The sequence below is a fragment of the Lontra canadensis genome, unplaced genomic scaffold, assembly GCF_010015895.1.
Source record: "Lontra canadensis isolate GAN:19392208 unplaced genomic scaffold, GSC_riverotter_1.0 scaffold106, whole genome shotgun sequence".
Lineage (NCBI taxonomy): Eukaryota > Metazoa > Chordata > Mammalia > Carnivora > Mustelidae > Lontra > Lontra canadensis.
This window is the reverse complement of record NW_022631100.1, coordinates 2,305,795-2,333,447: the sequence shown is the minus strand read 5'-3', so window position 1 is coordinate 2,333,447 and position 27,653 is coordinate 2,305,795. Positions and strand designations below refer to the sequence as shown.

General features: G+C 43.2%; 1 protein-coding gene across 2 annotated transcripts in view; it reads left to right on the top strand.

Annotated features, from left to right (window-relative positions):
* Positions 1 to 4,070: 4,070 nt before the first annotated feature.
* LIN9 (lin-9 DREAM MuvB core complex component) overlaps positions 4,071 to 27,653 on the top strand; it is a 69,248-nt gene continuing 45,665 nt past the window's right edge. The window contains exons 1-5 of one of the 2 annotated variants that reach the window (XM_032838751.1): positions 4,117 to 4,203; positions 9,980 to 10,074; positions 11,360 to 11,392; positions 13,464 to 13,558; positions 14,806 to 14,910. In XM_032838751.1, the coding sequence (XP_032694642.1) occupies positions 13,556 to 13,558; positions 14,806 to 14,910 (108 nt within the window). In that variant the 5' untranslated portion in view covers positions 4,117 to 4,203; positions 9,980 to 10,074; positions 11,360 to 11,392; positions 13,464 to 13,555. Of the gene's footprint in view, positions 4,204 to 9,979; positions 10,075 to 11,359; positions 11,393 to 13,463; positions 13,559 to 14,805; positions 14,911 to 27,653 lie in introns of both variants that reach the window. The other variant, XM_032838750.1, reaches the window with a different exon arrangement.

Genomic DNA, 27,653 nt, shown 5'->3' with positions numbered 1-27,653 from the left:
GTGAAAGCCCTGTACTCTGAAAACTATAGAACACTGAAGAAAGACACTGAAGAGGACACAAAAAAAGATACTCCATGTTCATGGACTAAAAGAACAAATACTATGGAAAATGTCTCTACTACCCAAGGCAATCTACACATTTACTGCAATCCTTATCAAAATACCAACAGTATTTTTCATAGAACTAGGACAAACAATCCTAAAATTTGTGTGGAACTACGAAAGACCCCAAAGAGTGAAGCAATCTTGGAAAAGCAAAGCTGGAGGCATCACGATTCTGGACTTCATGTTTTATCACAGAGCTGTTAGTGATCTAGACAGTATGGTATGGGCACAAAAACAGACACAGAGATCAGTGCAACAGAACAGAAAACCCAGGGATGGACCCACAACTCTATGGTCAACTAATCTTCGACAAAGCAGGAAAAAATATCCGATGGGGAAAAGACAATCTCTTCAGTAAATGGTGCTGGGAAAACTGGGCAGCTACATGCAGAAGAAGGAATCTAGACCACTTTCCTATACCATACACAAAAAAAGACTCAAAATGGATTCAAGACCTAATTGTGAGACCTGAAACCATAAACCTGCTAGAAGAGAACACAGGGAGTAATGTCTCTGACATCAGCCATAGCAATTTTCTTCTACATATGTCTCCAGAGGCAAGGAAAATAAAAGCAAAATAAACTACTGGGGCTTCATCAAAATAAAAAGCTTCTGCAGGGAAAGGAAATGATCAACAAAACTAAAAGACAAGCTACTGAATGGGAGAAGGTATTTGCAAATAATAGAGAATAAAGGGTTAGTATCCAAAATATATAAAGAACTCACACAACGCAACACCCCAAAGTAATCCTATTAAAATGGGCAGAAGACACGAACAGACATTTCTCCAAGGAAGACACCCAGATGGCCCACAGACACATGAAAAGATGCTCAGCATCACTCATCATCTGGGAAACACAGATCAAAACCACAATGATCGATCGATCACCTCATGCCTGTCAGAATGGCTAAAATCAACAAGACAAGAAACAACAGGTATTGGCCAGGATGTGGAGAAAGGGGAACTGTTGTGCATGGCTGGTGGGAATGCAAGCTGGTGCAGCCACTGTGGAAGAGAGTATGGAGGTTCCTCAAAAAGTTAAAATAGAAAAAAAAAAAAAAAGTTAAAATAGAACTAGCCTACCACCCAGTAATCGCATTCCTGGGTATTTACCCAAAGAATACAAGAGCACTAATTCAAAGGAACACATACACCCCCAAGGTTTACAGCAGCATCTACAATAGCCAAAGTATGGAAGCAACCCATACAATATATCCATTCCCATGTGTGATATATATATATATATATATATATATATATATATATATGGCGTATTATTATTCAGTCATAAAAAAGAATGAAATCTTGCCATTTGCAACAACACAGATGGACCTAGGGCATATTATGCTAAGTGAAATAGGTCAGTCAGAGAAAGACAAATACTATATGCTTTCACTCGTATGTGGACTTTAAGAAACAAATAAGAGGCGCCTGGGTGACTCAGTCGGTTAAGTGTCTGCTTTCGACTCAGGTCATGATCCCAGGGTCCTGGGATCGAGCCCCCCTCATCGGGCTCCCTGCTCGGTGGGAAGCCTGCTTCTCCTTCTCCTACTTCCCCTGCTTGTGTTCCCTCTCTTGCTGTGTCTCTGTCAAACAAATAAATAAAATCTTAAAAAAGAAAGAAAGAAAAAGAAAACAAACAAAGGAGAAAAAAAGACAAACCAAGAAATAGATTCTGAGGGGTGCTCAGTGATTCTGGGTGGCTCAGTGAGTTAAGCCTCTGCCTTCAGCTCAGGTCATGATCTCAGGGTCCTGGGATTGAGCCCCAAATCGGGTTCTCTGCTCAACAGGGAACCTGCTTCCCCCTCTCTCTGCCTGCCTCTCTGCGTACTTGTGATCTCTCTCTCTGTCAAATAAATAAATAAAATCTTAAAAAAAAAAAAGAAAAGAGAAAAGAAAAGAAAAAGAAACAGATTCTGAACTCCAGAGAACACACTGACAGTCACTACAGAGGTGGTGAGTGGGGGATGAGGGAAACAGATGATGGGCATTAAAGAGTGCACCTGTCTGTGATGAGCACCAGGTGATGGATGGAAGTGTTGAATCACTCAGTTGTATGCCTAATATTACACTGTGCTAACTATACTGGAATTTTAAAAAATAATAATAAAGTTTAAAAAGCAACAAAACATAAAATACAGATTATCAGAAAAAGAGCCTAAAATTACTTAAACAGCACACCTGCTGTTACATGTGAAATCTGCATTAGGACACAAGATGGTTTGCTTTGGTCTAATGATAACTTGACCATGGGCTACTTTGCCACACTTGACTTACCTCAGCCCTCTATTTTTCCATTCTCTGAGTGGACCTTTTCTAGAACTTCTCTCAAAATTGGTAGGACTTACTCCCACCTGCTGACAACAGGGTTGAATTGTTTTTGGCCTCTTGGAAGGTAGATCAGAATGTGTCTAGATGGCACCGGAGGGGTTAAATTAGTGAAGTAGAGGTTACTTTGTAAAATTGAACTTTTCACCACACCGCTCCCCTTCCTACCTCAGAAGTGGCCTCAGTTTCCCAGGCAGAAGCTGGCAGCTGTCGGCAACAGTGAGACCCCCCACCCCCCACCCCATTGCAAAGTGGTGGAAGCAAATAGCGGATGTTTGAGCCAAATCGTATGCGCAAAACTAGTATGAGGCCTGTCCATCTACCAATTTATAGAATCCTCAAAATCCGCTGTGATTCTTCGTACTTACTATGAGAATGTGAAGCGCAGAGATTTAAGGAATAACCCTGCGAGGTGCCTTGGGTGGCCCGGTAAGTTAAGCGAAACCCGACTCTCTCCTGTTTGGGGCTCAGGTGGTGCATCTCCCGGTGGTGAGATCGAGCCCCGCAACCAGTCCTACATCGGCCTTTTCACTCAGCGCAGAGTCTGCTTGAGATTCTCTCCCTCTGCCCCTCCCGTTGGTGCGCTCTCTCTAAAATCCTTTTTTTTAAAGGAGGAGAAGCAAACCTGCATTCAACCAGACCTGGGCAGGTGCAGACGTGACTCCTCTTCTTTCGCCTGCCCACCCCAAGGAACTTCTCCGCCAGCAACCATACGTGTCTCCAGGACCGTCCTCTCGGGGCACCGCAATCCACCGCCCACATTTTCGTTAGGGCACAGATGCAAGCCGGCTGCCCTCTTACTCAGAACCCGGTTCTGAGTAACAGTACAAAACAGAACCCGGTTGCTCCATGGCTCCAGTGCGCTCAGCAAGCCCCAGCGCTGAGCCTGGCCGCGACCGCTCTTTAGTCCCCGGAATTCACCTGTGTTGCCTTGTCCTGGCCTCACTCTCCCCGCGACCCCCCTGAATTCCCGGAGGGGAAGGCTCAGGGCTCACTAGCGTCTGTTACACGAACTGTTGACAAGCTACGGTGGCTTTATCACGGACGGTGCCATCTCTCCCGCAGCGGGACGAGCTGGCATCGGTGCTCCCGGGCTGCCTGGGGCAGGGGTCTCGCCGCCCCGCCGCTGACTCCGGGCGCCGGGCCGGCAGTGCCCTCCCCGCCCGCCGCGAGGTCCTGCGGCAAGCACAGCGGCTGCCTGGCGGCCGGCCGACTGGCCCAAGGCGGGTGACCCGACCGGGGCCCTCCCGCAGGCTCCCCGCGGCGGGGAGGGCTGGACGCGCCGGAAAAGCGCCGGCCGGGCCCACAGGTGCCGCCCGCCCGCCGCGCCTCCACCCGCCGCGCCCCCGCGTCCTCGCCACCCACTCATCTCCTCCCCGCCGCAGCCGCAGCGCGGGCGGCGAGCCCCGGACTGCCGGGCGGGCCTCGGGCTCTCTCCGCGCGCTCCGGCGCGGGGCCTGGAGGCGCGGCCTCCTCCGCCTCCCTCTGGCCGGCGGCCGGCCGGGGCGCGTGGGGGGGGGCGGGGGCCAGGGCGCGGGGCGCGGCCCCAGGCCCTCCGGGCCGCACCCCCTCCCCGGCGGCTGCGGGCGGAGCCCGGCCGCCTCAGCCCGCCGCGGCGGCAGCGGCGCGGCGCCGCGGGCAGCGAGCTCCGCATTCGAACCTCCCTCGCAAAGACAGTCTCCGCCCCACAATGCACCGCGGCGGGCAGCCTTTGAAAAAGCGGCGCGGCTCGTTCAAGATGGCGGAGCTCGACCAGTTGCCTGACGAGAGTGAGTAGCACCTCAAAGCGCCCCCCGCCTCCTGCCGACCGCCCGTCCCCGGGCTGCGCCGGCCGGGACGGGCTGCCGTGCCCTCCGCCGGGCGAGCGGGCCGGCTGCCAGCCCCGCCGCGCTCCCCCGGTGCTCCCACCCCGGGGTTGCCGCCGCGTCGCCGCCTTTGTTATGGTGTCTGTGTGCTGGTTTCTGGGGTGGTGTGAGCGCCGGGGCCGGAAGCCGAAAGCCTGGGGGCCCGGCGCGCGCCCGGCGGACGCGGGGGCCGCTGTCCCGGCCGGACTCGGGCCCCTGGCTGGGTGGGGGAGGAGCGGCCCCAGGACCGCGGGGGCCGTCCGCGCCGCCTGCCCCGCTCGCCTGGCGCGGAGGGACGCCGGGCAGGGTTATGTAACCCGCCCGGCCGGGGCCGCGCGGGGCGGGGGCTAGGGAGGGGCTGCCGGGTCCCGGGGTCGCGTCCTGTCGTGGCTCCTGCCTCTGCAGGCACTCGGGATCCCCGCTGTCCTCCCCCCACCCCCCTCCGGTGTGTCCACCCCTGGAAGTGTTTCCGTGTCAAAGGGCCGGCCCCTTCCCCTGGGACCACAGGTGGCTGTGGACCTTTCCAGGGGGGATCCAGGCTGGGCGCCCCAGTGTGCAGGTAGCCCCCAGCCCGCGGACTTCCTGGTGTGTGTTGGTTCCTTCAGAATCACGGGGGTACCTTTCTGCATGGCTGAGAGCATCTCAGCATGGTCACACGGTGCCCTTCCTGACACCCACCCCTGCGATTGCCTGCCTTGACGGTGTTTACTCATCCTGCCGCCTCTGACCTGCACACTCACCCGTGTTTAGTAAGTGCAAGCACCAATTCCGTAGTTTACGCACGGCAGGGCAGAATTCTGTAATTTGCAGTGTTGTATTAAGTATGGAAGAAGGCAGGTATTTGAGTTAACTGCAGAAGGGTCCTGATCCACACTCACTGTTTGGTTTATGGGTGCCTATCGTCTAGGAGAGTCTTAGTGTCACAGAACAAAAGTCTCAATCATGGCTAAATCCCAACTGTGGAAGTTGGAGGCAGATAGACACCCTTAAAATGAGAGATACATACCGCCAACTCTGTTTTTTCTGTGGGGTCATGTATCCTTAATGTGTTACAAAGTGAAAAGTTCAAGTTAACAAACTGGTGAAAAGAGTTTGTGTTTTAAATTTGTTCTAGACCAGGGGCGCCTGGGTGGCTCAGTGGGTTAAAAAGTGTCTGCCTTCGGCTCAGGTCTTGATTCCAGGGTCCTGGGGTTGAGCCCCGCATCCTCTCTGCTCAGCAGGGAGCCTGCTTCCTCCTCTCTCTGCCTGCCTCTCTGCCTTCTTGTAATCTCTGTCTGTCAAATAAAATAAATAAAATCTTTTAAAAATAAATAAATTTGTTCTAGACCAGAGTGAAGTTGCAGTAGAATTTTCTGTTTGAGGGACATACTCGATTTTGTAATGTCCAGGAGGGTTAGCCTCGAAGCACCTGGGGCTGCGGAACTCTTCCAGATGTGGCTAGAGTGACGGAGGAACAGAATTTTAAATTTTATTTTATTTTCATTAGTTGAAATTTACAAGGTTATATGTGGCTAGTACTGCATTGGACAGGGCACCTCCATAGGCCATCCATGAGTTTTGTTGTTTCTGGTTTGGAGAACACAGTTGTGATTTCGGATGCCCCCAAATAAGGGTGGGCCTACTAAACAATGTGCTTGTCATCTAAAATCTGTGTTCTCTTTAGAATAGATATTTTATCACGGCTTAGAAGTCACACCCACTAAACCTGTTATTTTGATTACTGTGGTCATTCTGTTGAGATGACAGATGTTTTAAGTGGCCTTCTTTTAACTGTCATTTGGAATATTCGCTTGTCATTGTTAAACGTTTATTGAGGACTTAACTGTGGTTCTTTGTAGAGACTTGGGACTCACAGTAGGGTTCAAATTCCAGCTGTACTCAAACTGTATAACTGACATTTATATTACTTTGTGACATCTCTGGTCCATTGGGATGTATATGGGCGTATACCTGTGTTTGTGTGGTATAGGTCTTGTGTAGTTGGCCATAACATGTTGGAAAGCAGGAATTACCTTGCTTCATTGGTCACAAGGACCTCATACATATTGGGTATGTTTAGATACTTGATTTATACTGAATCGAAGGTAGGATAAGAGGCATTTCTAATGAACCTGGAGCAGAGTCGGAAAAGGAAAGTGATTTCAGTTTGATACTGGAAATAGCTGTGTGTTCCTCTGCCAGTTTTAGTCAAAGGGGCTAGCTCATAAATTAGCCAATAGCCAGTATAACATTATCAATAATAAAAGCTACCATCTGAGTACTTGCTGAGAACCAGATGCTGTGCATAGCTTGTGATACACATTTGCACACTGAGTGCTCATATCAGTTGACTAAGTACTCTTACCAGCTGGATTGTGTGTGTGAGGAATCAGAGGCTCTCTTCTGCCTAGGCTTTTCCTCTGAGCTCCTGGACTCAGTATCCCTTGCCTGTTTCACCTCTCAGATGCCTTAGCAGCCCTTCACACTTCACGGGTTCAAGATCTATGTCATAATCCAGGGGTTCCTGTCTTAATGAACAGCTCCACTGTGCGTTCACTGAAACCTAAATAGCTTTGGTCCTCCGCTCTCTTCAGGTTCCATATCGAAGCCTTTACTCTGTCTTGTAACTTTTACCTTCTCCGTGTCTGAATCTGCATACTTCTCAGCATCTCCTGCCCCAGCTCCGGTGACACTCCTGTGCACCAGTCACCATTCACCCACAGCCTGCCCCCACCCCGCAACCTACACATGGCCGGAGCCGTCCTTCCAGAATGTGTACATGTCATCCTGCTGCTTGGAACACTTTTGCAGCCACAAGAGCCTTTGGACTCTGGCCACACTCCACCTCTCCAGCTTCAGTTTGTAGCACTCTTCCTCTCATCCTGTCCTTTTGGGCTAAATTTGGCCTTTTTCTTTCCCTGTACTCCCCAGGCTTGCTTCTTTTTTTTGCAAGGCCTTTGCACATGCTGCTCTCATTATCTGGAATCCTCTTCCTTCCCCTCGCTTGCTGTTGACAGCTACTTATCCTTCCGATCCCATTTTAAGCTTCTTTAGAAAGTTATTTTCTGTCCGTGACAAAGATTACATCTTCTTATTAAATCTTTTCCTACTACCGTGGAACTCCTTGGAGGCACCTGTCACAGTTGCAGCTTTACATTTGTTCACGTGATTGGCTAGAAACCTCCTGGAGAAGGTACCTTTCTGTTTTGCTTCATGCTTGCATTTCCGGTTCTATGCATAACACCTGGCTCACTTCTTTGACCTTTTTTCATGGCCCTCTTCGTTTGCTAGCTACTCCCTAAACACAGTACCCTTTCCCCCTGTTCCTTGAATGTTCTAACCGTTCTATTTCGGGACTTTTTTTTTTTTTTAACTTGTTATTTCTTCTGCCCAGACTTGTTGCTTGGACCTCCTGCTCCCTTAAGACTAGTCCTTTTTATTTATTTATTTTATTTATTTTTAAAAGATTTTATTTATTTATTTATTTAATTCATTTATTTTTTATTTATTTGACACAGAGAGAGAGGCAGCAAGAGAGGGAACACAAGCAGTGGGAGTGGGAGAGGGAGAAGTAGGCTTCCTGTCGCACAGGGAGCCTGATATGGGACTTGATCCCAGGACCCGGGGATCATGACCCAAGCCGAAGGCAGATGCTTAACGACTGAACCACCCGGGTGCCTCAAAACTAGTTCTTTTTAAATGTGACTTCCTCAGAGAACCCTTCCCTCACTCCCCTGTGTAAAGTAACCCATCCCCACGCAGAGATCCCCTCATTTGTTTCCTTTATGACAATGGCCACGCATCATTATCATTTCATGTACTCGTTTATTGTGTGTCTCTTCCCAATGGAGTGTAAACTATCAGAGAGCAGAGACTTTGTCTCTCGAGCTTCAGGTAACCCCAGCCCCTAGAACAGTGTGGTAGCAGGCATTCAGTGGGGACTTTGTTGTTGTTGTTGAGTGATCAAAGTAATGGTAGCAATAAGCATGATCTAAAAATTAGCCATGTGCTATGCGCATTGTTATCCAAGCACTTTTACATATGGTAACTTGCATAATCCCCATTTTACAAACGAAGAATCAGCAGCACAGGGAAGTGAACTAAATTGCTTTAGTAACCCAGCAAAAAGTGGCCGAACCAGGATTCAAACACAGCTAGCCTCCATGTGTGCTCTTGACTGCTATGCTATACCACCTCTCAGAAAAACGGTTAAAAGTGGTAGGTCAGAAGCCCCAGGACAGTCTTGCCTTCACGGAGCAGGAATGGATATCCTTGAGGCTCACACCCCTTCCTTCAGATCTTTGCTCAAACATCACCTTTTAAAGAACCTACTCATGAGCACCTCTTAAGAAAATTGTCTTCCCTCTCCCAGCCCCAGCCCACCTTCCTGTTATCCTGCTTTACTCCACACTCTCCGAAGCACTCACCATCACTCGATGTGTGTGTTTGTCTCCCTTCCCTAGAACTTAACTCTATGGGCATGGGATTTGGGCTCTTTTTCGTGCTGTTGTATCTCCCATGCCTATAGCAGGGACTGGGAGCGGGAGTGCAGTTGGCACTCCCCATATTGACTGATGCTACCACTTTTTCTAAGATGAATGATATTTCAGGGTGCCTGGGTGGCTCAGTGGGTTAAGCCTGTGCCTTTGGCTCAGGTCATGATCTCAGGGTCCTGGGATCGAGCCCCGCGTTGGTCTCTCTGCTCATCAGGGAGCCTGCTTCCCCCACTCTCTCTGCCTGCTTGTGATTTCTCTCTCTGTCAAATAAATCTTTTTTTTAAAAATGAATGATATTTCTCTTGGTAGCTACATGGATATGTGTCCTGTCCACTAGCTGCTTCCCAGGTGTGTTGTTCTGTGTGAGGCTTTTTAGCTAGACTTTAATGGCCTCTCTCCACCATGTCGCCCCACAGTTCTACTTCCGCTGGTCATTAAACCAGCATGCTGTTTGGTCAGGTGTCTTGTTACCTGGTCTCCACATCTGTGCAAGAGTCTAGAGTGAGAGAGAGGGTGACTTTGGTGTTATGGCGCGTCTGTTCCAGAAGCCTTTCATCCTGCCCTGCAGAGGAGAAGTCAGCTGAAGTTCAGAGATTGGAGTGGCATAAAAATACTTCATAGCCAGCACCGCAGTACATTCTCAATGCTTCTTCTAAGCCTGTTGTCCGTTTATAAGAGTTGTAAATCGTGGCTGCTTCTGTTAAACACCAAGGAGAATTAATCTGTCTTCTCTGATGTTTTACCTAGTTCATATTCTTCTTTCTTACTTTATTCCTTGGAATCATCCTTTATTTATTTTTGTGTTTTTATGAAGTGCCATAATGGATTGGCTCCTTAGAGTTATTTTACACATTGTGAACTTGCCATTTAAAAATTTGTCTTTTCTCAGTGCAGGTAAATGACCAACCTTTCAAATAACATTAACCACTGCCTGATCTTAGATTATATTCTGGCAAAATTTAATGGATATCATAGTAATGAGATGAGAACTAGCTGGTTCTAAAATAAAGCAAATTTAAAAATGATGAATGATATGTAATGATTTGATTATAATAAAAGAAAAAGTGTTCTAAACAGTTTTTTTTTTTTTTTAAGTTAAAAGAGGGAGATTTAACTCATCTACAATTCTGTGAATAATTTCTATTTTGGAGCATAGAAAGGATTTTTTCTGTTAATTTTTGTTGTTGTTGAGCTATAATTGACATTTAACATTGTATTCGTTTTAGGTGTACAACATAATGATTTGATGTATGTGAAATGATTGCCTCACCTGGGTTAGTTAACACCCATCACCACACATGATTACAATTTTTTTCTTATGGTGAGCACTTTTAAGATCTATCTTCTTAGCACCTTTCATGTATACAATACAGTATTGTTAACTGTGGTTGCTGGGCTGTGTGGTACATCTCCGGGATTTATTCATCTTGTAACCGGAAGTTTGTACCTTTTGACTGTTTTTACCATTTTGCCCACGCCCCCAACCCCCACCTCTGGCAACTACCAGTCTATTCTCTGTATCTAGGAATTCAGGTTTTGGGTTTATTTTTTAAAATGCCACATATAAGTGAGAGAGACCACCCCTTTTTTTTTTTTTTATTGACTTGGACTTCTTTGCAATATACATATCCAATTCTGAGATTTTCAGTTTAGTGCTCTCCCTGTCTCATAAAAATGTATTTCCCTGTGGTTTCTCCTGCTTCTCCTCACCCGTAGATCCCATCCTTTATTCACACCAGAGCCTGTAGCCCAGTGTGTCTTCAGAGTGGGCCTGAGGGTTACCTGCAAGAGAACCCCCGAGGACCTTTATTAATAATACAGATCCTGGGGCACCTGGGTGGCTCAGTGGGTTAAGCTGCTGCTTTCAGCTCAGGTCATGATCTCAGGGTCCTGGGATCGAGTCCCACATCGGGCTCTCTGCTCAGTAGGGAGCCTGCTTCCCTCTCTCCCTCTCCGTCTGCCTCTTTGTCTACTTGTGATCTCTCTCTGTCAAATAAATAAATAAAATCTTTAAAAAAAAAATAATACAGATCCTGCATGCTTGAGGAGCTTCCTGGTTTTTCTAATATACATTAAGGCTTGTTTCAAGCAGTGAACCCCTCCATCGGTATGCTAGTCCCTCTGGCTCTTCTGAACTCCCTTTTGCAGCTTGGGTCTTGAAGGGTTGCACACACCTGCATTCTAGACTTTCTCAGGCACTTATTACCTCATACCTATAGCGCCCATGGATGATTTTATTTTCTCTTCTCTCTGCTGTATTACTGCTTCTGGTCTTTGGTTCAATAAATGTCAGTCCCTATCTCTTATTCTCCAGCACTCGAATACTGGATGGGGATCCAAAATCTCTCTGTGCCTACTCTCCCTCTGCCCTCTCTTGGAGAGGCCTCTGGTTCTCACTTGAACAAGACTCCCAGATCTCTCTCTCTACCTCTTCCTCACCTAATGGGACTTCTGGCCCATAGCTTGAATGGCTCTCTGGTTACCTCTGATTGCATACCACTGTCACTCCAGCTTCAGCACCACTGAAACTAGACAGGTCACCCTGTAGCCAAGTTCTTTTTCTTTCACATTGATTATGAAATAATATTGATTTGTTTTAATTGCAGGCTCTTCAGCAAAAGCCCTTGTCAGTTTAAAAGGTAAGATCATAGCACGATTCTGTAGGTATGGCATAAGCTAGAAACTTAATTCATTAAATTGATTTGGGTACAGTCTTTTCTGTCTAAATTAAGATTCAGTATAGCTTTCAAGTATTGGTTTTCACTGATGATAATTTTAAATTCATGGGCTGTTTTTAGGAGAATTGGTCCTTGGTTGTTGGAAATTATTAAGAATTTTTTTCCCTGAGAACTATTGATTAAAGACTTTTTTCTTTTTTTAATTTTTTAAGTAAGCTCTATGCCTGGTATGGGGTGTGGGATTTGAACTCACCACCTGGAGATCAAGAGTTGCACGCTCCGCCAACTGAGCCAGACAGACACCCCAAGAACTTTTTTTTTTTTTTTTTTTTAAGATTTTTAAGTAATCTCCACACTGCATAGGGGCTTGAACTCATCACCCTAAGGTCAAGAGTCACATGCTCCCCATGAGCCAGCCAGGTGCCCCAAACCCCAGGAACTTTTCAACTAGACATTGCAGACGTCTTACTAGAGTGAAAGCATTTATTGAGTAGCTGTGTTCAGCTGTATTTTTGCTGAAGAGTTTATATTTTTAGCGGGGCACCTTTGTGGCTCAATCAGTTAAGCTCCTGGCTCTTGACCTCAGCTCAGGTCTTAACCTCAGGGTCCTGAGTTTGACCCCTGCATTGGGCTTCATGCTGGGTGTGGAGCCTACTTTAAAAAAAAAAAAAGGAGCTTATATTTTTAGGAAGTCTGCTTTCTAATAATAATGCAAGTCTCTTGAAATAAAAGAATGACAGTACTTTTCTTTTCCTGAGAACAGGGTTATACCTGTTCCTTGCTCGCTCTTTCTGCATGTAACTTAGACCAACCCTCTTACTGTAGTTTGTTTTTAATTTTTGCTTGAGCAGGATTCTAAGTAAGTACATCTGGAACCAAGCCATGCTCATAAGTTCACTAGTACTTTTAGTTTTGAAAGGTATTGTATTGTGCTTTGGATTGGTGATTTACCAAATCAAGTCCTGGCTTGAGGACACTTACCTTCCAGAACTACCCTAATTTATTTGCCTAGCAGGATCAACCCTGGCCCACCTTTTTTCTTTTGTATTTAAAACATAACATCTGAAAAAGTATTCCATTATTCTTTTCCTTCCAATATAAAAACTGTTTCTTTTTTTTAAAAAGACATATACAAGTGATATATTTCTTATAGAAAAAAAATTAGGAAATGCTGGTAAGCAGCTAGAAGAAATGAAAATAACTCTCTTGGGTGTATTCATCCTAGCTTTCTAGGTCTTTCTCTATATAAACATATCCTTTTTATAAAAACTAAACTACCGGGGCGCCTGGGTGGCTCAGTGGGTTAAGCCGCTGCCTTCGGCTCAGGTCATGATCTCGGAGTCCTGGGATCGAGCCCCGCATCGGGCTCTCTGCTCAGCAGGGAGCCTGCTTCCTCCTCTCTCTCTGCCTGCCTCTCTGCCTGCTTGTGATCTCTCTATCAAATAAATAAATAAAATCTTTAAAAAAAAAAACAAAAAAAAAAACTAAACTACCATTCTGTATTTTCATAATATGTCTAATCAATTACTTGATTGGATTTTTTCTGGTTGCATACAACTCTGAAGACATTTCTTTGAATCAAGGAAAACAGAAACACCCACACATTTTATTTTTGTATATCTATGGTTTCACTTACTGAAGCAGGAAACATTTAGAAATATACTCTAAATTCAAGGTTAGAAGCTTTTCCCATTTTTCCACTGCACTGTTTCAATCAGATTGTACTTAAGCTTCTTACCAAATTAGAATAAAGGAATTACTAAAAACACAAAGAAAGAAACCACACATATTTTAATGTGAGAATTTAATACTTTCACGATGCAGTGCCTTGTCAAATTATATAGAATTTGGCAAAAAAAAAAATACAGGAGAGATTTTTCATTTGTAATAAACTGAAATTACTGTGGTCAGTATATTTTTTCCATATTGGTAAATATTTTAGATATATTGCTATTAATAAAAAGGCAATATTCATTGTATAAAATCCTTTGAACTAAACTGAAATCTTACTAGTAATAATTACTTATTACAGAGGGAAGCTTATCTAACACATGGAATGAAAAGTACAGCTCTTTACAAAAAACACCTGTTTGGAAAGGCAGGAATACGGGCTCCACTGTGGAGATGGTAAGGAATTAGTTCTTCTTACTCTTTAGAATATGATAGCTAAATTGTTTGTATGATTGTCACATGTGTAGTTCTTATAGGACAGTAAGAGTTTTCCAGGGTTCTTCCTGACTCCAAGCATTTGAGTCTTTAAGTTCCATTGAGTGTAGTATACAATCATACTTAGATAAACAGTCTGTAGCTTTTGATAATCTGGTTATCAGTAAGCATTTGTTAAGTAATTGCAGTTTCTTTAAATAGGAGAAAAAACCCTCCCAACAACCCCAAATTATCCTTTATGTAAAAAAATTCACGTGGTTCTGGTCCCTGCAAAAAGATGTATAAATAAGTGGTGAGATAATAAAATCTTGTGTAGGTCAAGGGTAAGTACATGTAAGTTAGAAGGGCAGAAGGGACTTCTTTCAGGGCTCTGAAGTATTAGACTCTCGGTGGGTTTAATTTTCAAGGGTCAGTGCCTCTAGCCTTGACCCGGTTGTGTGCTGCCCGTATGTTGTTAGCCCTCTGTAGCTACCTCCCTTCTGACTAGGCATGCAAGTCCGTCTGCAGCGGTGGGAGAAGGATTTGAAATAGGATGTTGGTATGATTGGACTATTATTTCTGTTGTTCTGCCTGAACGAGGCCTCTGAACCTGGGATGGACTGTAAAATTGTTCATATTTTCAGACCCTTTAGATGTCCTCTGAGTACTTCAACAAGTTAGTTCTGGTTCTGCAGTCTTGTTTGGCCTACAGTCACTTACCAAATACCTACGACAGGTGTCTTGTGCTGTCACAGATGGAAATTCGGTTAACAATTTTTGGCAACGCATCTAGTACATTATTTTACATTGAGAGTGACTCTTTAGAGCAATCTAGTAACTTCACCCAGCCCCACGCAGCCAACACAGCGTGTGATACACCCAACTGCTCTTAATCCAGGCACTAACATCATGAGAACTGGAATTTCCAGAACTTGTTTTCCTCTTGTCACCATTCAAGGCTGCTAAGAATACTCAGGTTCCAGTTTTAATTATTAGCTAGGTGTTTCATTTAGTCATCAGCTAGATGTTTTGATTGTTAAAAAATTGCATAAATATGTACTACTTTGTAAATCTGTTTGTATTGGATGCAGTTTACTTTGTATTACCCATCCTTACCCTTCCAGGCCACTGAGAGTCCGGCGTTAGCTGTGTCTCCCAAGTATACAATTGTATTTTGGAATAAAAATGGAAAGTGTTCAATCTTTTTATTAAACAAATTTCTACCGTAGCCTTTCAGAAATTCAAAACGAAGTCGACTCTTTTCTGATGAAGATGACAGACAGATAAATACAAGGTCACCAAAAAGAAACCAGAGAGTTGCAATGGTCCCACAGGTATGTGTATCGCTAGTGTTTTGTTCCATGTGAAAGGAAGTGACCAATTGCTCAGTATAATTAAGTTTATTTTTTATTATTCTGTTATATTTTGAGTAACAAGTTCTTTTTCTTTTTTCTTTTTTTTTTTTTTTTAAAGATTTTTATTTATTTATTCGACAGAGAGAGATCACAGGTAGGCAGAGAGGCAGGCAGAGAGAGAGGAAGGGCGGGGGGAAGCAGGCTCCCTGCCGAGCAGAGAGCCCGATGCGGGACTCGATCCCAGGACCCTGAGATCATGACCTGAGCCGAAGGCAGCGGCTTAACCCACTGAGCCACCCAGGCGCCCCACAAGTTCTTTTTCTTAAGTCACCGCTCCAACTCAGCTCTTATATTAGTCATCTAGAAAGGCCATTATTTATTTATTTATTTATTATTTTTTTTTTAAGAGATTTTATTTATTTATTTGACAGAGAAATCAGAAGCAGGCAGAGAGGCAGGCAGAGAGAGAGAGGAGGAAGCAGGCTCCCTGCTGAGCAGAGAGCCCGACGCGGGGCTCGATCCCAGGATTCTGAGATCATGACCTGAGCCGAAGGCAGCGGCTTAACCCACTGAGCCACCCAGGCGCCCCAAAGGCCATTATTTATTGATGGACTTTTCCCGGGAGTAGAAAGCCGGTCCTCAGTCTTACAAACGCACACTTTTAAGCATGGAGAGGAGAGTGGACTTTAAGCAGATAGATTTGGCAATAGGAAATCAGTTTGGAGTTTTGCATGGAAATGAGAGGGGGGAAAACATTTTACTTTATCACAGAGGAAAGTGTGTTGAAGACTAACTTACCCAAAGGAGGAAACTGTGTAGCATGAAGTCATATCTTCTTTTTCATTTTTGGCATATTTTTTTTCAATAAGAGAATAATTTATTTGATTTCCTCTCATTAGTTTTTTAACTTTTTTTTAATTAAAGTAAAATGAACAGACAGGGTTATGTTAGTTTTGGGTATACAGTGCTGTGATTCAACAGTTCTATACATTATTCAGGGCTCATCATAAGTACTCTTTAAGGATTTATTTATTCATTTTAGAGAGAGAGATCGAGAACAGGGTGGGTAGGGGTAGAGGAAGAGGGAAAATCTCAAGCACTCTGAGCCGAGCACAGAGCCTGACTCTGGGCCTCAATCCCACAACCCTGAGATCACAACCTGAGCCAAAACCAAGAGTTGGACTCTTAACTGACTGTGCCACCCAGGCGCCGCATGCTAAGTGTACTCTTAATTCCCTTTCCCTAGTTCACCTATCCCCCCACCCACTACCTTCCCTTTAGTAATCACCAATTCTCTGTATTCAAGACTCTGGGGTTTTGTTTTGTTTTGTTTTCTTTCTTTCTTTGTTTCTTAAAATCCATGTATGAGTGAAATCGTATTTATCTTTTTCTAATTTATTTCATTTGTCATCATACTCTGTAACATTACCCATGTTATTGCAAATGGCAAGATTCCATTCTTTTTTATGGCTGAATAGTATTCCATTATGTATATGTATATAATATATTCCATATATGCCATCCGTTTATCTATGGATAGACACGGGCTGCTTCCATATCTTGTCTATTATAAATAATGCTGCAGTAAACACAGTAATCTATTTTTTCAGATTAATGTTTTTGTTTTCTTTGGGTAAATAACCAGTAGTAGGATTATTGAATCAGAAGATAATTCTATTTTTAATTTTTTTGAGTAATCTCCATACTGTTGTCCAGAGTGGCTACACCAGTTTACATTCCCATCAACAGTGCACAAGGGTTCCCCTTTCTCCATGTCCTCGCCAACACTTGTTATTTCCTGTGTTTTTTATTTTAGCCATTCTGACCGGTGTCAGGTAATATCACACTGTAGTTTTAATCTGCATATCCTCAGTGATTAGTGATGTTGAACATCTTTTCATGTGTCTGTTGGCTGTTTATAGATCTTCTTTGGAAAAGTGTCAATTCAGATCCTCTGCCTATTTTTCAATTGGGTAGTTGGTTGATTTTTTTTGTTCTTTTTTTGGGGGGGGTGTTGACTTGTATAACTTCTTTTTAAAAATAATTTTTAAAGTAATTCCAGTTTTCTGATTCATTTTATTTATTTTTTAAAGATTTTATTTATTTGGGCACCTGGGTGGCTTAGGCTCGGGTCCTGGGATCGAGCCCTGCAACAGGCTCTCTGCTCAGCAGGGAGCCTGCTTTCCTTCCTCTCTCTCTGCCTACCTCTCTTCCTACTTGTGATCTCTGTCTGTCAAAGAAATAAATAAAATCTTTGGGGAAAAAAAGGTTTTATTTATTTGAGAGAGAGCGCACAAGCTTTGGGAGGGGAGAGGGCAAAGGGAGAAACAGACTCCCCACCAAGTAGGGAGCCCAATGCGGGACTTGATCCCAGGACTCCGAGATCATGACCTGAGCCAAAGGTAGATACTTAATGACTGAGCCACCCAGCACCCCAGTTCTTTTTTTTTCTTAATTTAAAATTTAAAAAAAATAAAAAGGTCTATTTATTTTAGAAAGAGAGTGTGGAGGGTGGGAGGGACACAGGGTAAGGAAGAGTCTTAAGCAGACTCCTGCACTGAGCACAGAGCCCAATTCAGAGCTCAGTCTCATGACCCGGAGGGCACAACCTGAGCCAAAACTGAGAGCTGGACGCCCAACCGACTACACCACCCAGCACCCACCCACCCCTTTTTTTAACACCCACCCCCCTTTTTTTTTAGTATATGTGCTGCTGAAGCAAGCACAGCACCCACCCCTTTTAAAAAAATTTTTTTTAGGGCGCCTGGGTGGCTCAGTTGGTTGGGTGACTGCCTTTGGCTCAGGCCGTGGTCCTGGAGTCCCAGGATCGAGTCCCACGTCGGGCTCCTTGCTTGGTGGGGAGTCTGCTTCTCCCTCTGACCTTTCTCCTCTCATGCTCTCTCTCTCTCTCTCATTTTCGCTCTCAAATAAATAGATAAAACCTTTAAAAAAATTTTTTTTAAAGGTTTTACTTATTTATTTGTCAGAGAGCACAAGCAGGGGGATTGGCAGGCAAAGGGAGAGGGAAAAGAACCCTGAGATGATGACCCGAGCTGAAGGCAGATGCTTAACTGGCCAAGCCACCCGGGCATCCCTTTTTTTTTTTTTTTTAATTAAAAATATATTCATTTATTTATTTTAGACTTGTATAAGTTCTTTATATATTTTGGATATTTACCCCTTTTGGCTTTTTTTTTTTTAAGACTTATTTATTTATTTATTTGACAGAGATCACAAGTAGGCAGAGAGAGAGGAGGATGCAGGCTCCCTGCTGAGCAGAGAGCCCGACTCGGGGCTCTATCCCAGGACCCTGGGATCATGACCCGAGCTGAAGGCAGAGGCTTTAACTCACTGAGCCACCCAGGCGCCTCCCCTGCTTTTGGCATCTTAAAAAAATCATAGTGGACATGTGAGAATCAAAGAAAAGGATGAAAATTTTATAAGGAAAATATTATTTTCCAAGAATAGTGTAACTTTTCTCCTGTCAAATTTATTTTTTTTAAACATCTTTTTTTTTTTTTTAAGACTTTATTTATTTATTTGGCAGAGAGAGAGATCACAAGTAGTCAGAGAGGCGGGCAGAGAGAAGGGGGAAGCAGGCTCCCTGCTGAGCAGAGAGACTGATGTGGGGCTTGATCCCAGGACCCTGGGATCATGACCTGAGCTGAAGGCAGAGGCTTAACCCACTGAGCCACCCAGGCACCCTCTCCTGTCAAATTTATAATACCTGATAAAATTATTGGCTACGTACCTTTCATTTGTTTCCAAAAGTGGTATAAATTATCCAGTAAGAGGGGTCGTAGTAAAGGTGATTTTTCTCTACCAAGGATTTGGCACCTAATAAATTAAAGGCATAACCAGCAATATTTATAGCAATAGTTAAATAAATAACCACTGTTTCTTGTATTGACTTTAGAAGTGTTGTATTATTAGAATAATTTGGATGTCTTAAGTTTGGATTTTATTTATTTTTATTTTTTAAAAGATTTTATTTGTTTATTTATTTGACATTCAGAGACTACAAATAGGCAGAGAGGCAGGCAGAGAGAGAGGGGGAAGCAGGCTCCCCGCTGAGCAGAGAGCCCAGTTCGGGGCTCGATCCCAGGACCCTGGGATCGTGATCTGAGCCAAAGGCAGAGGCTTTAACCCACTGAGCCACCCAGGTGCCCCTATTTTAGAGATTTTATTTATTTATTTGACACAGAGAGCAAGTGAGTGAGTACAAGCAGGGAGGGGCTGAGGCAAAGGGAGAAGCAGACTCCCCTCTGAGCAAGGAGCCCAATGTGGGATCTCGATCTCAAGACCCTGGGATCATGACCTGAGCCTTAGCAGATGCTTAACTGACTGAGCCACCCAGGCGCCCCTCCCCTCTATTTATTAGGAAATTTTTCAAACCTACAGAAAATTGGTCTTTATGACTGTGAACCCATCCTGCCCCATCTCTGTCCACTGTCCTTCCCCAGGCACATCATTCCTTCTGGAGCTAGTTTGCAAAGTGCTTTCTGCTTCCCAACCGTATGGAGCAGATACAAATAAGACAAACATGATATGAGACTCCTTCAAATATGTGAAAAGTTTTTATATCCTATGAGTTTTCTCTTTTCTTCTTTTAACATACCTATTTCTTTCTATCTTCATTTATATGACGTGGCTTGTTCCCTTCCCCTTCTAATCCCAATCTGCTGTATTCTGTGGGTTTCTTTAAGGAGCCCTGTCCGGAGCTGACTAATTGTAAAAACCAACTTTTACTGAGTACTTAGTGTGTGCCAGATTCTGGTTTTTTTTTTTTTTTTTTTTTTTTTTTTAATTTTAAAGATTTTTATTTATTTATTTGACAGACAGAGATCACAAGCAGGCAGAGAGGCAGGGAAGCAGGCTTCCTGCTGAGCAGAGAGCCCAACAAAGGGCTCGATCCCAGGACTCTGGGATCATGACTGGAGCTGAAGGCAGAGGCTTTAACCCACTGAGCCACCCAGGTGCCCCAGATTCTGTTTTAAGCACTGCGTGTATGTGGCTTTGATTTAGTCTTTGGCAACTGATGACCTAGGCTATGGTCTTATTTCCCATTTTCAGCTGAGGAAACAGACACAGGCAAGTAACCTGCTCCCCATCCCAAAGCTGGCAAGTGAAGGCTGACACACAAATGACCTGTAGGCTGTCTCCAGGTCTCCTTTTTTCTGTTGTCCTAACAGCTTTATTATTTATTTATTTATTTTTTTAAGAGTTATTTATTTTAGATCAAGTGGTGGGGGGGGGTGGGGCATGCAGAGGGATAGGGGAAGTGGACTCCCTGCTGAGCACAGAGGCTGCTATGGGGCCTCAGTCTCACAACCCTGAGATTGTGACCCCAGCCGAAGTCAAGAGTCAGATTCCCAACCAGCGGAGCCACCCAGGCATCCCTGGTCTATATTTTCTGCCAACAATACATCATAGTGTCTATTTTCCCAAACGCTTGCCAGTTCAGTATATTAACAAACATGTAGGTTGTTGCCAATCTGGTATTCACATCTCCCAGGTTCTAGGTGGCATTCCATCTATGAGTGATGTCAAGGTACTTTTCTTGTATGTTTAAAAATGATTTCTTTCCTGTAAATTTTTTTTTCCCTATTTTCTGTTAGATTCTTGGTCATTTTCTTATTCATTTTTAAGATTTTTGTATATAATTAAGAATATTAGGCCTTTTAGTTGCTTGTATTGGTTGTAATTTTTTTTAGCTTATAGTTTGGCTTTTGACCTTGTTTCTATATTTTTACCATGTAGGATTGAAAAAAAAGGTCAAATCTGTCTTTGCTTTTATGACTTCTTGGTTTATACTTACTCAGAAAGATCTTCCTTAGTCTAAAATTTGTACTTTTTGAATTCACTCAAATTAATTTCATTTTTTTTTTAACGCTTTAATTTTCAATCCATCTGGAATTTATTTTGGAGTAAAGAATGAGGTAATACTGCAACCTTGTTTGTTTGTTTTGTGTGTGTGTGTGTTTGTGTGTGTCCCCACCTCCTACCCCCAGGACTACTTAGTTGTCCTGGTAACATTGAGTGAGTAATCTTTATACATTGATTTAAAATGCTGCCTGTATCACAAGTTAAATTCCTATATGTATTTAGGATTATTTCTAGACTTTGAATCTATCTATGTCTAGTATGTCTCTGTATGTGCTAGTGTCAAATTATTTTAATGTGGCTTTATGTAGTGTTTTAATATCTGGTGAGACATTATTACATATCCTTTTTTTTAGGTTTTCCTAAGATTCTTTTTTTTTTTTCTTTTTTTAAGATTTTATTTATTTACTGGGGCGCCTGGGTGGCTCAGTGGGTTAAAGCCTCTGCCTTTGGCTCAGGTCGTGATCCCAGGGTCCTGGGATCGAGCCCCGCATCGGGCTCTCTGCTCAGCAGGGAGCCTGCTTCCTCCTCTCTCTCTGCTTGTCTCTCTGCCTACTTGTGATCTCTGTCTGTCAAATAAATAAATAAAATCTTTAAAAAAAAAGATTTTATTTATTTATTTGACAGACAGAGATCACAAATAGGCAGAGAGGCAGATAGAGAGAGAGGGGGAAGCAGGCTCCCTGCTCAGCAGAGAGCCCGATGCGGGGTTCGGTCCCAGGACCCTGGGATCACGACCTGAGCCAACGGCAGAGGCTTAACCCACTGAGCCACCCAGGCACCCTTTCCTAAGTATTCTTGCACATTTATTTTTCCATAGGTACTTTAGAATCAACTTGGCTAGGAAAAAATCCTGTTAGGATTTTTCTTGGCATTGTGCTAATATTATGAATAAATTTATGCTGTGTGTCATAGTTGTAGCATTGAAACTCTCTATCTAAGAACTGGTTTTAGTTCCATTTAATTCAAGCCTTGTTGTCCCTCTGTAGACTTCAAAATATTTTCTCATGTTGATCTTGAACATTTATTAAGTGTATTCCTGGGTTTTTAATACTTTTGTGCTTGTCATTTTGGCTTTCATAAACAGGATATATCTTCTGTTCTACGGTAACTAGCTCTTACTTATACAGAGAAAAGAGGTTTTTTTTTTAAGATACTGATTTTTGTATGTCGACTTTGTATTTGCCCACTTTATTCAATTCTCTATTTTGTTTCATTTTTTTAAAGATTTTATTTTTTTATTTGATATACAGAGATCACAAGTAGGCAGAGAGGCATGCAGAGAGAGAGGGGGAAGCAGGCTCTCTGCCGAGCAGAGAGCCCGATGTGGGGCTCAATCCCAGGACCCTAAGATCATGACTTGAGTCTAAGGCAGAGGCTTAACCCACTGAGTCACCTGGGCACCCTAATTCTCTTACTATTTTAAATGGTTAGATTGTTTTCTTTTTCTTTCTTTCTTTTTTTTTTTTTAGATTTTATTTATTTGACAGAGATACAGAGAGAGAGGGAACATAAGCAGGGGAGTGGGAGTGGGTTTCCTGCTGAGCAGGGAGCCCGATGCGGAGCTTGATTCCAGGACCCTGGGATCCTGAACTGAGCTGAAGGCAGACGCTTAATGACTGAGCCACCCAGGCGCCCCTGTTTTCTTGAGTTTTCAAGGACAGTCATATCATCTGGAAATAATGGTTTTGTTTTCTCCTTTACAGTTTTTATTCCTCTTATTGGATAATTCCATCAAAACAATTGTCAACATCTTGGTCACATTACTCACTTTAATGACAGTGTTTTTAGTATTTTAACATTGAATATGATAATGACTTTTGGATTGGAATGAGGAGAAATAAATTTTACAGGTTAAGAAGGTATCCGTCTATTTTTGTTTTCTTGGTCAGTAGAACTAAAGGTCTGTCAGTTTTGTTGATATTTTCAAAGAACTCTTGGCACCTGGGTGGCTCAGTCAGTTAAATGTCTGCCTTCAGTTCAGGTCATGATCCCGGGGTCCTGGGATTGAGACCCGCTTTAGGCTCCCTGCTCAGCAGGGAGTCAGCTTGTCCCTCTCCCTCTGCCCCTCCCCCTGCTCTCTCCTGTGCACTCTCTCTCTCTCAAATAAATGAATAAAACTTAAAAAAAGAAAAAGAAATTTTCTTTTTAGGATTTTATTTATTTATTTAAAAGAGAGAGCACAAGTGGGGGAGGAGCAGGCAGAGGGAGAAGCAGGTTCCCTGCTGAGCAAGGAGGGCTCCATCCCAGGACCCTGGGATCATAACCTGAGCTGAAGGCAGCCACTTAACCGACTGAGCTACCCAGGCGCCCCTGAAAAAATATTTTTCATCATCTTGTCTCTTATTTTTCTATTTCGCTTATTTCTGCTTTATTTTTTATTTCCTTCTTTCTACTTGCATTGGGTTTTCTTTGCTCTTCTTTTTCTAGCTTCTTATTCTTAAGAAGAACAGGTTATTTATTTGAGATCTTTGTCTTTTTCTAATATAGGCATTTACCTAATAAATTAACCCCTCTCCTGCCTCCCCTACCCCAGGCACTGCTTTAACTGTATCATTTAACTTTTGACATATTGTATATTTTTAGTCATTCTGTCTAATTCTGTTGAGAGTTTTTGTTAATGAATATTGAATTTTATCCAGTATCTTTAGCACCAGTAGAGGTGACCACATGATTTTTATTGTTTTTATTCATTAATAATGACAGACAGTCTCAGTAGTTTTCTAATACTGGACACCCTTTTGTTCTGGACACAAATTCCACCTGATTGTGTTGTATTCTTTTGATATTCTGATGATGTTTATCTGGTACCTTTTTTAAAAGCTTTTAAAAATTTGAGATAACATTGACAGAACATCATATGTTTCAGGCACACAACATAATGATTTGATATTTGTGTACATGATGAAATGATCACATTAAGTATATAGTTAACATCTGTCATCACAGTTACAAACTTTTTTTCTCATAAGAACCTTTAAAATCTGTTAGCAACTTCTATTATTTATTTATTTATTTATTTTTTAAAGATTTTATTTACTTGACAGAGACAGAGAGATCACAAGTAGTCAGAGAGGCAGGCAGAGAGAGAGGAGGAAGCAGGCTCCCTGCTGAGCAGAGAGCCCGACACGGGGCTCGATCCCAGGACCCTGAGATCATGACCTGAGCCGAAGGCAGAGGCTTTAACCCACTGAGCCACCCAGGTGCCCCTATTTTTTATTTTTTAAAAGATTTTATTTATTTGACAGAGAGAGACACAGCAAGAGAGGAGCACAAGCAGGGCGAGTGGGTGAGGGAGAAGAAGGCTCCCCATTGAGCAGGAATCCCAATGCGAGGCTCGATCCCAGGACCCTGGGATCACGACCTGAACCAAAGGCAGACACTTCACCGACTGAGCCCCCCAGGCGCCCCTGTTGGCAACTTTTAAATATGCAATACAACATACACTGTAGTTACCGTGCTATGCATTACATCCCCACGACATAATGACTTTTAAGTTTGTAGCTTTTGACCCCTTTCAACCCATTTCACTCCTTCCTTCCCAGCAACCACCAATCTGCTCTCTGTATTTATGAGTTTGTATTGTGTATTGTATCTTTTTTTTGTTTGTTTGTTTGCTTTGGTCTGTTTTGTTTTTCAGGGGAGGTTTTTTGGTCTTTCTCTGACTTATTTCACTTAGCATAATGCCCTCATGGCCCATTCATATTACCGCAAACAGCAAGGTTTCATTCCTTTTTTATAGCTGAATGATATTCGTGTGTGTGTGTGTGTGTGTGTGAGTGTGTGTGTGTGAATGTATGTATATGTATATATACACCACATCCTCTTTATCCATTCATCCATTAATGAACACTTAGGTTGCTTCCATGTCTTGACTGTTGTAAATAATACTTCTGGAGCATTGGCGTGCAGATATCTTCTCAAGTTAGTGTTTTTGTTTGCTTCAGATAAATTCCCAGCAGTGGAATTATTGAATTATAAGGTAGTTCTATTTTTAATTATCTGAGGATCCTCCATACTGTATTCCACGGTGGCCTCACCAATTTACATTCCCACCAACACTGCCTGAGGGTTCCCTTTTTTCCACATTTTCACCAACACTTGTTATTTCTTATCCTTTTGATTCTAGTCATTCTGAAAGGTATGAGGTGATATCCCATTTTGGATTTGCATTTCCCTGATGAGTGGCTGAGCACCTTTTCATGCACCTGTTGGCCATCTGTATGTCTTTGGGAAGATGTCTCTTCAGATACTTTGCCCATTTTTTAATTGGATTGGTTTTTTGCTATTGAGTTGTATGAGTTTTTATTTATTTTGGATACTGTTTGTCAAATTTACAATTCACAGATATTTTCACCTATTCTGTAGATTGCCTTTTCATGTTGTTGATGGTTTTTTCTGCTGTGCAGAAGGTTTTTAGTTTGGTGTAGCCCCACTTGTTAATTTTTCTTTTCTTTTTTTTTTTTTTGATGCCTTTGCTTTTGGTGTCAAAAAAAATCATCACCAACACCAGTGTCTAGGAGCTTACCACTTACATATTTTCCTAGATTTTATGGTTTCAGGTCTTAACATTTAAGTCTTTAATCTATTTATTTAAAAGGTTTTATTTATTTGACAGACAAAGATCACAAGTAGGCAGAGAGGCAGGCAGAGGGGGGTGTGGGGAAGCAGGCTCCCCCCTGAGCAGAGAACCCCCCCCCTCCAGTGTGGGGCCCGATCCCAGGACCCTGAGAGCATGACCTGAGCTGAAGCAGAGGCTTAACCCCACTGAGCCACCCAGGTGCCCCTAATCTATTTTTTAAATTTTATTTTTTCTTATTTTTTTTAGAGAGGGAGAGGAGCCCACATGGCACTTGATCTCATGACCCTGAGATCATGACCTGAGCCAAAGTCAAAGTTGGATGCTTAACTGACTGATCCACCCACGGGCTCCAACTCTTTAGTAATATAGTTTTGTGTATAGTGTAAGATACTGTCTAGTTTCATTCTTCTGTATGTGACGGTCCAGTTTTCCCAACACCATTTATTGAAGAAAATATCCTTTCTTCATTGTATATTCTTGCCTCCTTTGTTGTAAATTAATTGACCACATATGCATGCATTTATTTCTGGGCTCTCTATTCTGTTTTATTGATCTGTGTATCTTTTTTTGTTAATATGATACTATTTTGATTACCATAGCTTGTAATGTAGTTTGAAATTAGGGAGCTTGATGCCTCCAGCTTTGTTCTTCGTTCTCAACATTGCTTTGGGTATTTGGGATCTTTTGTGCTTCTATACAAATTTTAGGATTGTTCTACTTCTGTGAAAAATTGGAATTTTCATAGGAATTGCATTGAATTTTAGATTGTTTTAGATAATATGGCAGGGTTCTGGGATTAAGCCCTGCCTTGGGCTCCCTGCTCAGCACAGAGTTTGCTTCTCCCTCTCCCACCCCCTGCCCCCAACTCGTGGGGTCTCTCTCTTCCAGATAAATAAAATCTTTTTTTTTTTTTAATATTTTATTTATTTGACAGAGATCACAAGAAGGCAGAGAGGCAGGCAGAGAGAGAGGAGGAAGCAGGCTCCCCACTGAACAGAGAGCCCGATGCGGGGCTCGATCCTAGGACCCTGGGATCATGACCTGAGCCGAAGGCAGAGGCTTTAACCCACTGAGCCACCCAGGCGCCCAGATAAATAAAATCTTTAAAAATAAATAAATAAATAAAGGGGCACCTGGGTGGCTCAGTGGGTTAAAGCCTCTGCCTTCGGCTCAGGTCGTGATCCCAGGTTCCTGGGATCGAGCCCTGCGTCGGGCTTTCTGCTTGGCGGGGAGCCTGCTTCCTCCTCTCTCTCTGCTTGCCTCTCTGCCTACTTACGATCTCTGTCTGTCAAATAAATAAATAAAAATCTTTAAAAAGGGTGGGGGGTGCGCCTGGGTGGCTCAGTTTGTTGAGCCACTGCCTTCGGCTCAGTTTGGGGTCCCTGGGTCCTGGGATCCCATTGTCAGGCTCCCGGCTCTGCAGGCGGTCTGCTTCTCCCTCTGACCTCCCCTCGAATGTTCTCTCTTACTCTCTCTCTCTCTCAAATAAATAAAATCTTTAAAAAATAAATAAAGTCATGCAAACAAGTGATATTTTTTGACATTTTCTTTTATTATCCTTTGGAAGTTTTTATCTGCTTATGCTGTCTTTATAAAAATAATTGGGAAGTGAGGCACCTGGGTGGCTCAGTCATTGAGCGTCTGCTTTCTGCTGAGGTCATGATCCCAGGGTCCAGAGATCCAGCAGGGCATCCACCTCCCTGCTTGGCGGGAGGCCTGCTTCTCCCTCTCCCACTCCCCCTGCTTGTGTTCCCTCTCTCGCTGTTTCTCTATCAAATAAATAAATAAAATCTTAAAAAAAAAATAGTTGGGAAGCTCTCTCTCTTTTTTATTTTTTTCATTGAATTAAAACATTTTAATAGCGTTGGTGCTGTGATTGATACAGAATTCACTGGTGAAAACTTCTGGGCCTCGTGGTTGTTTGTTTGCATTTTCTCTGTCTCTCTGTCACAATTACCTTTTTTTTTTTTTTTTTTAAGATTTTATTTATCTATTTGAGATAGAGCATGAAAGGGGAGAAGGTCAGAGGGAGAAGCAGACTCCCCGTGGAGCTGGGAGCCCAATGCAGGACTCCATCCCAGGATTCTGGGATCATGACCTGAGCTGAAGGCAGTTGCTTAACCAACTGAGGCACCCAGGAGTCCACAATTACATTCTTCCTATGTACTTAAATTGAAATTGTATCTCAGTGTAAACATGGTGGGGGCAAATGATTTCACCTTCCTTGTCAGAATATGTTATAAAACTGGAGGCTTTA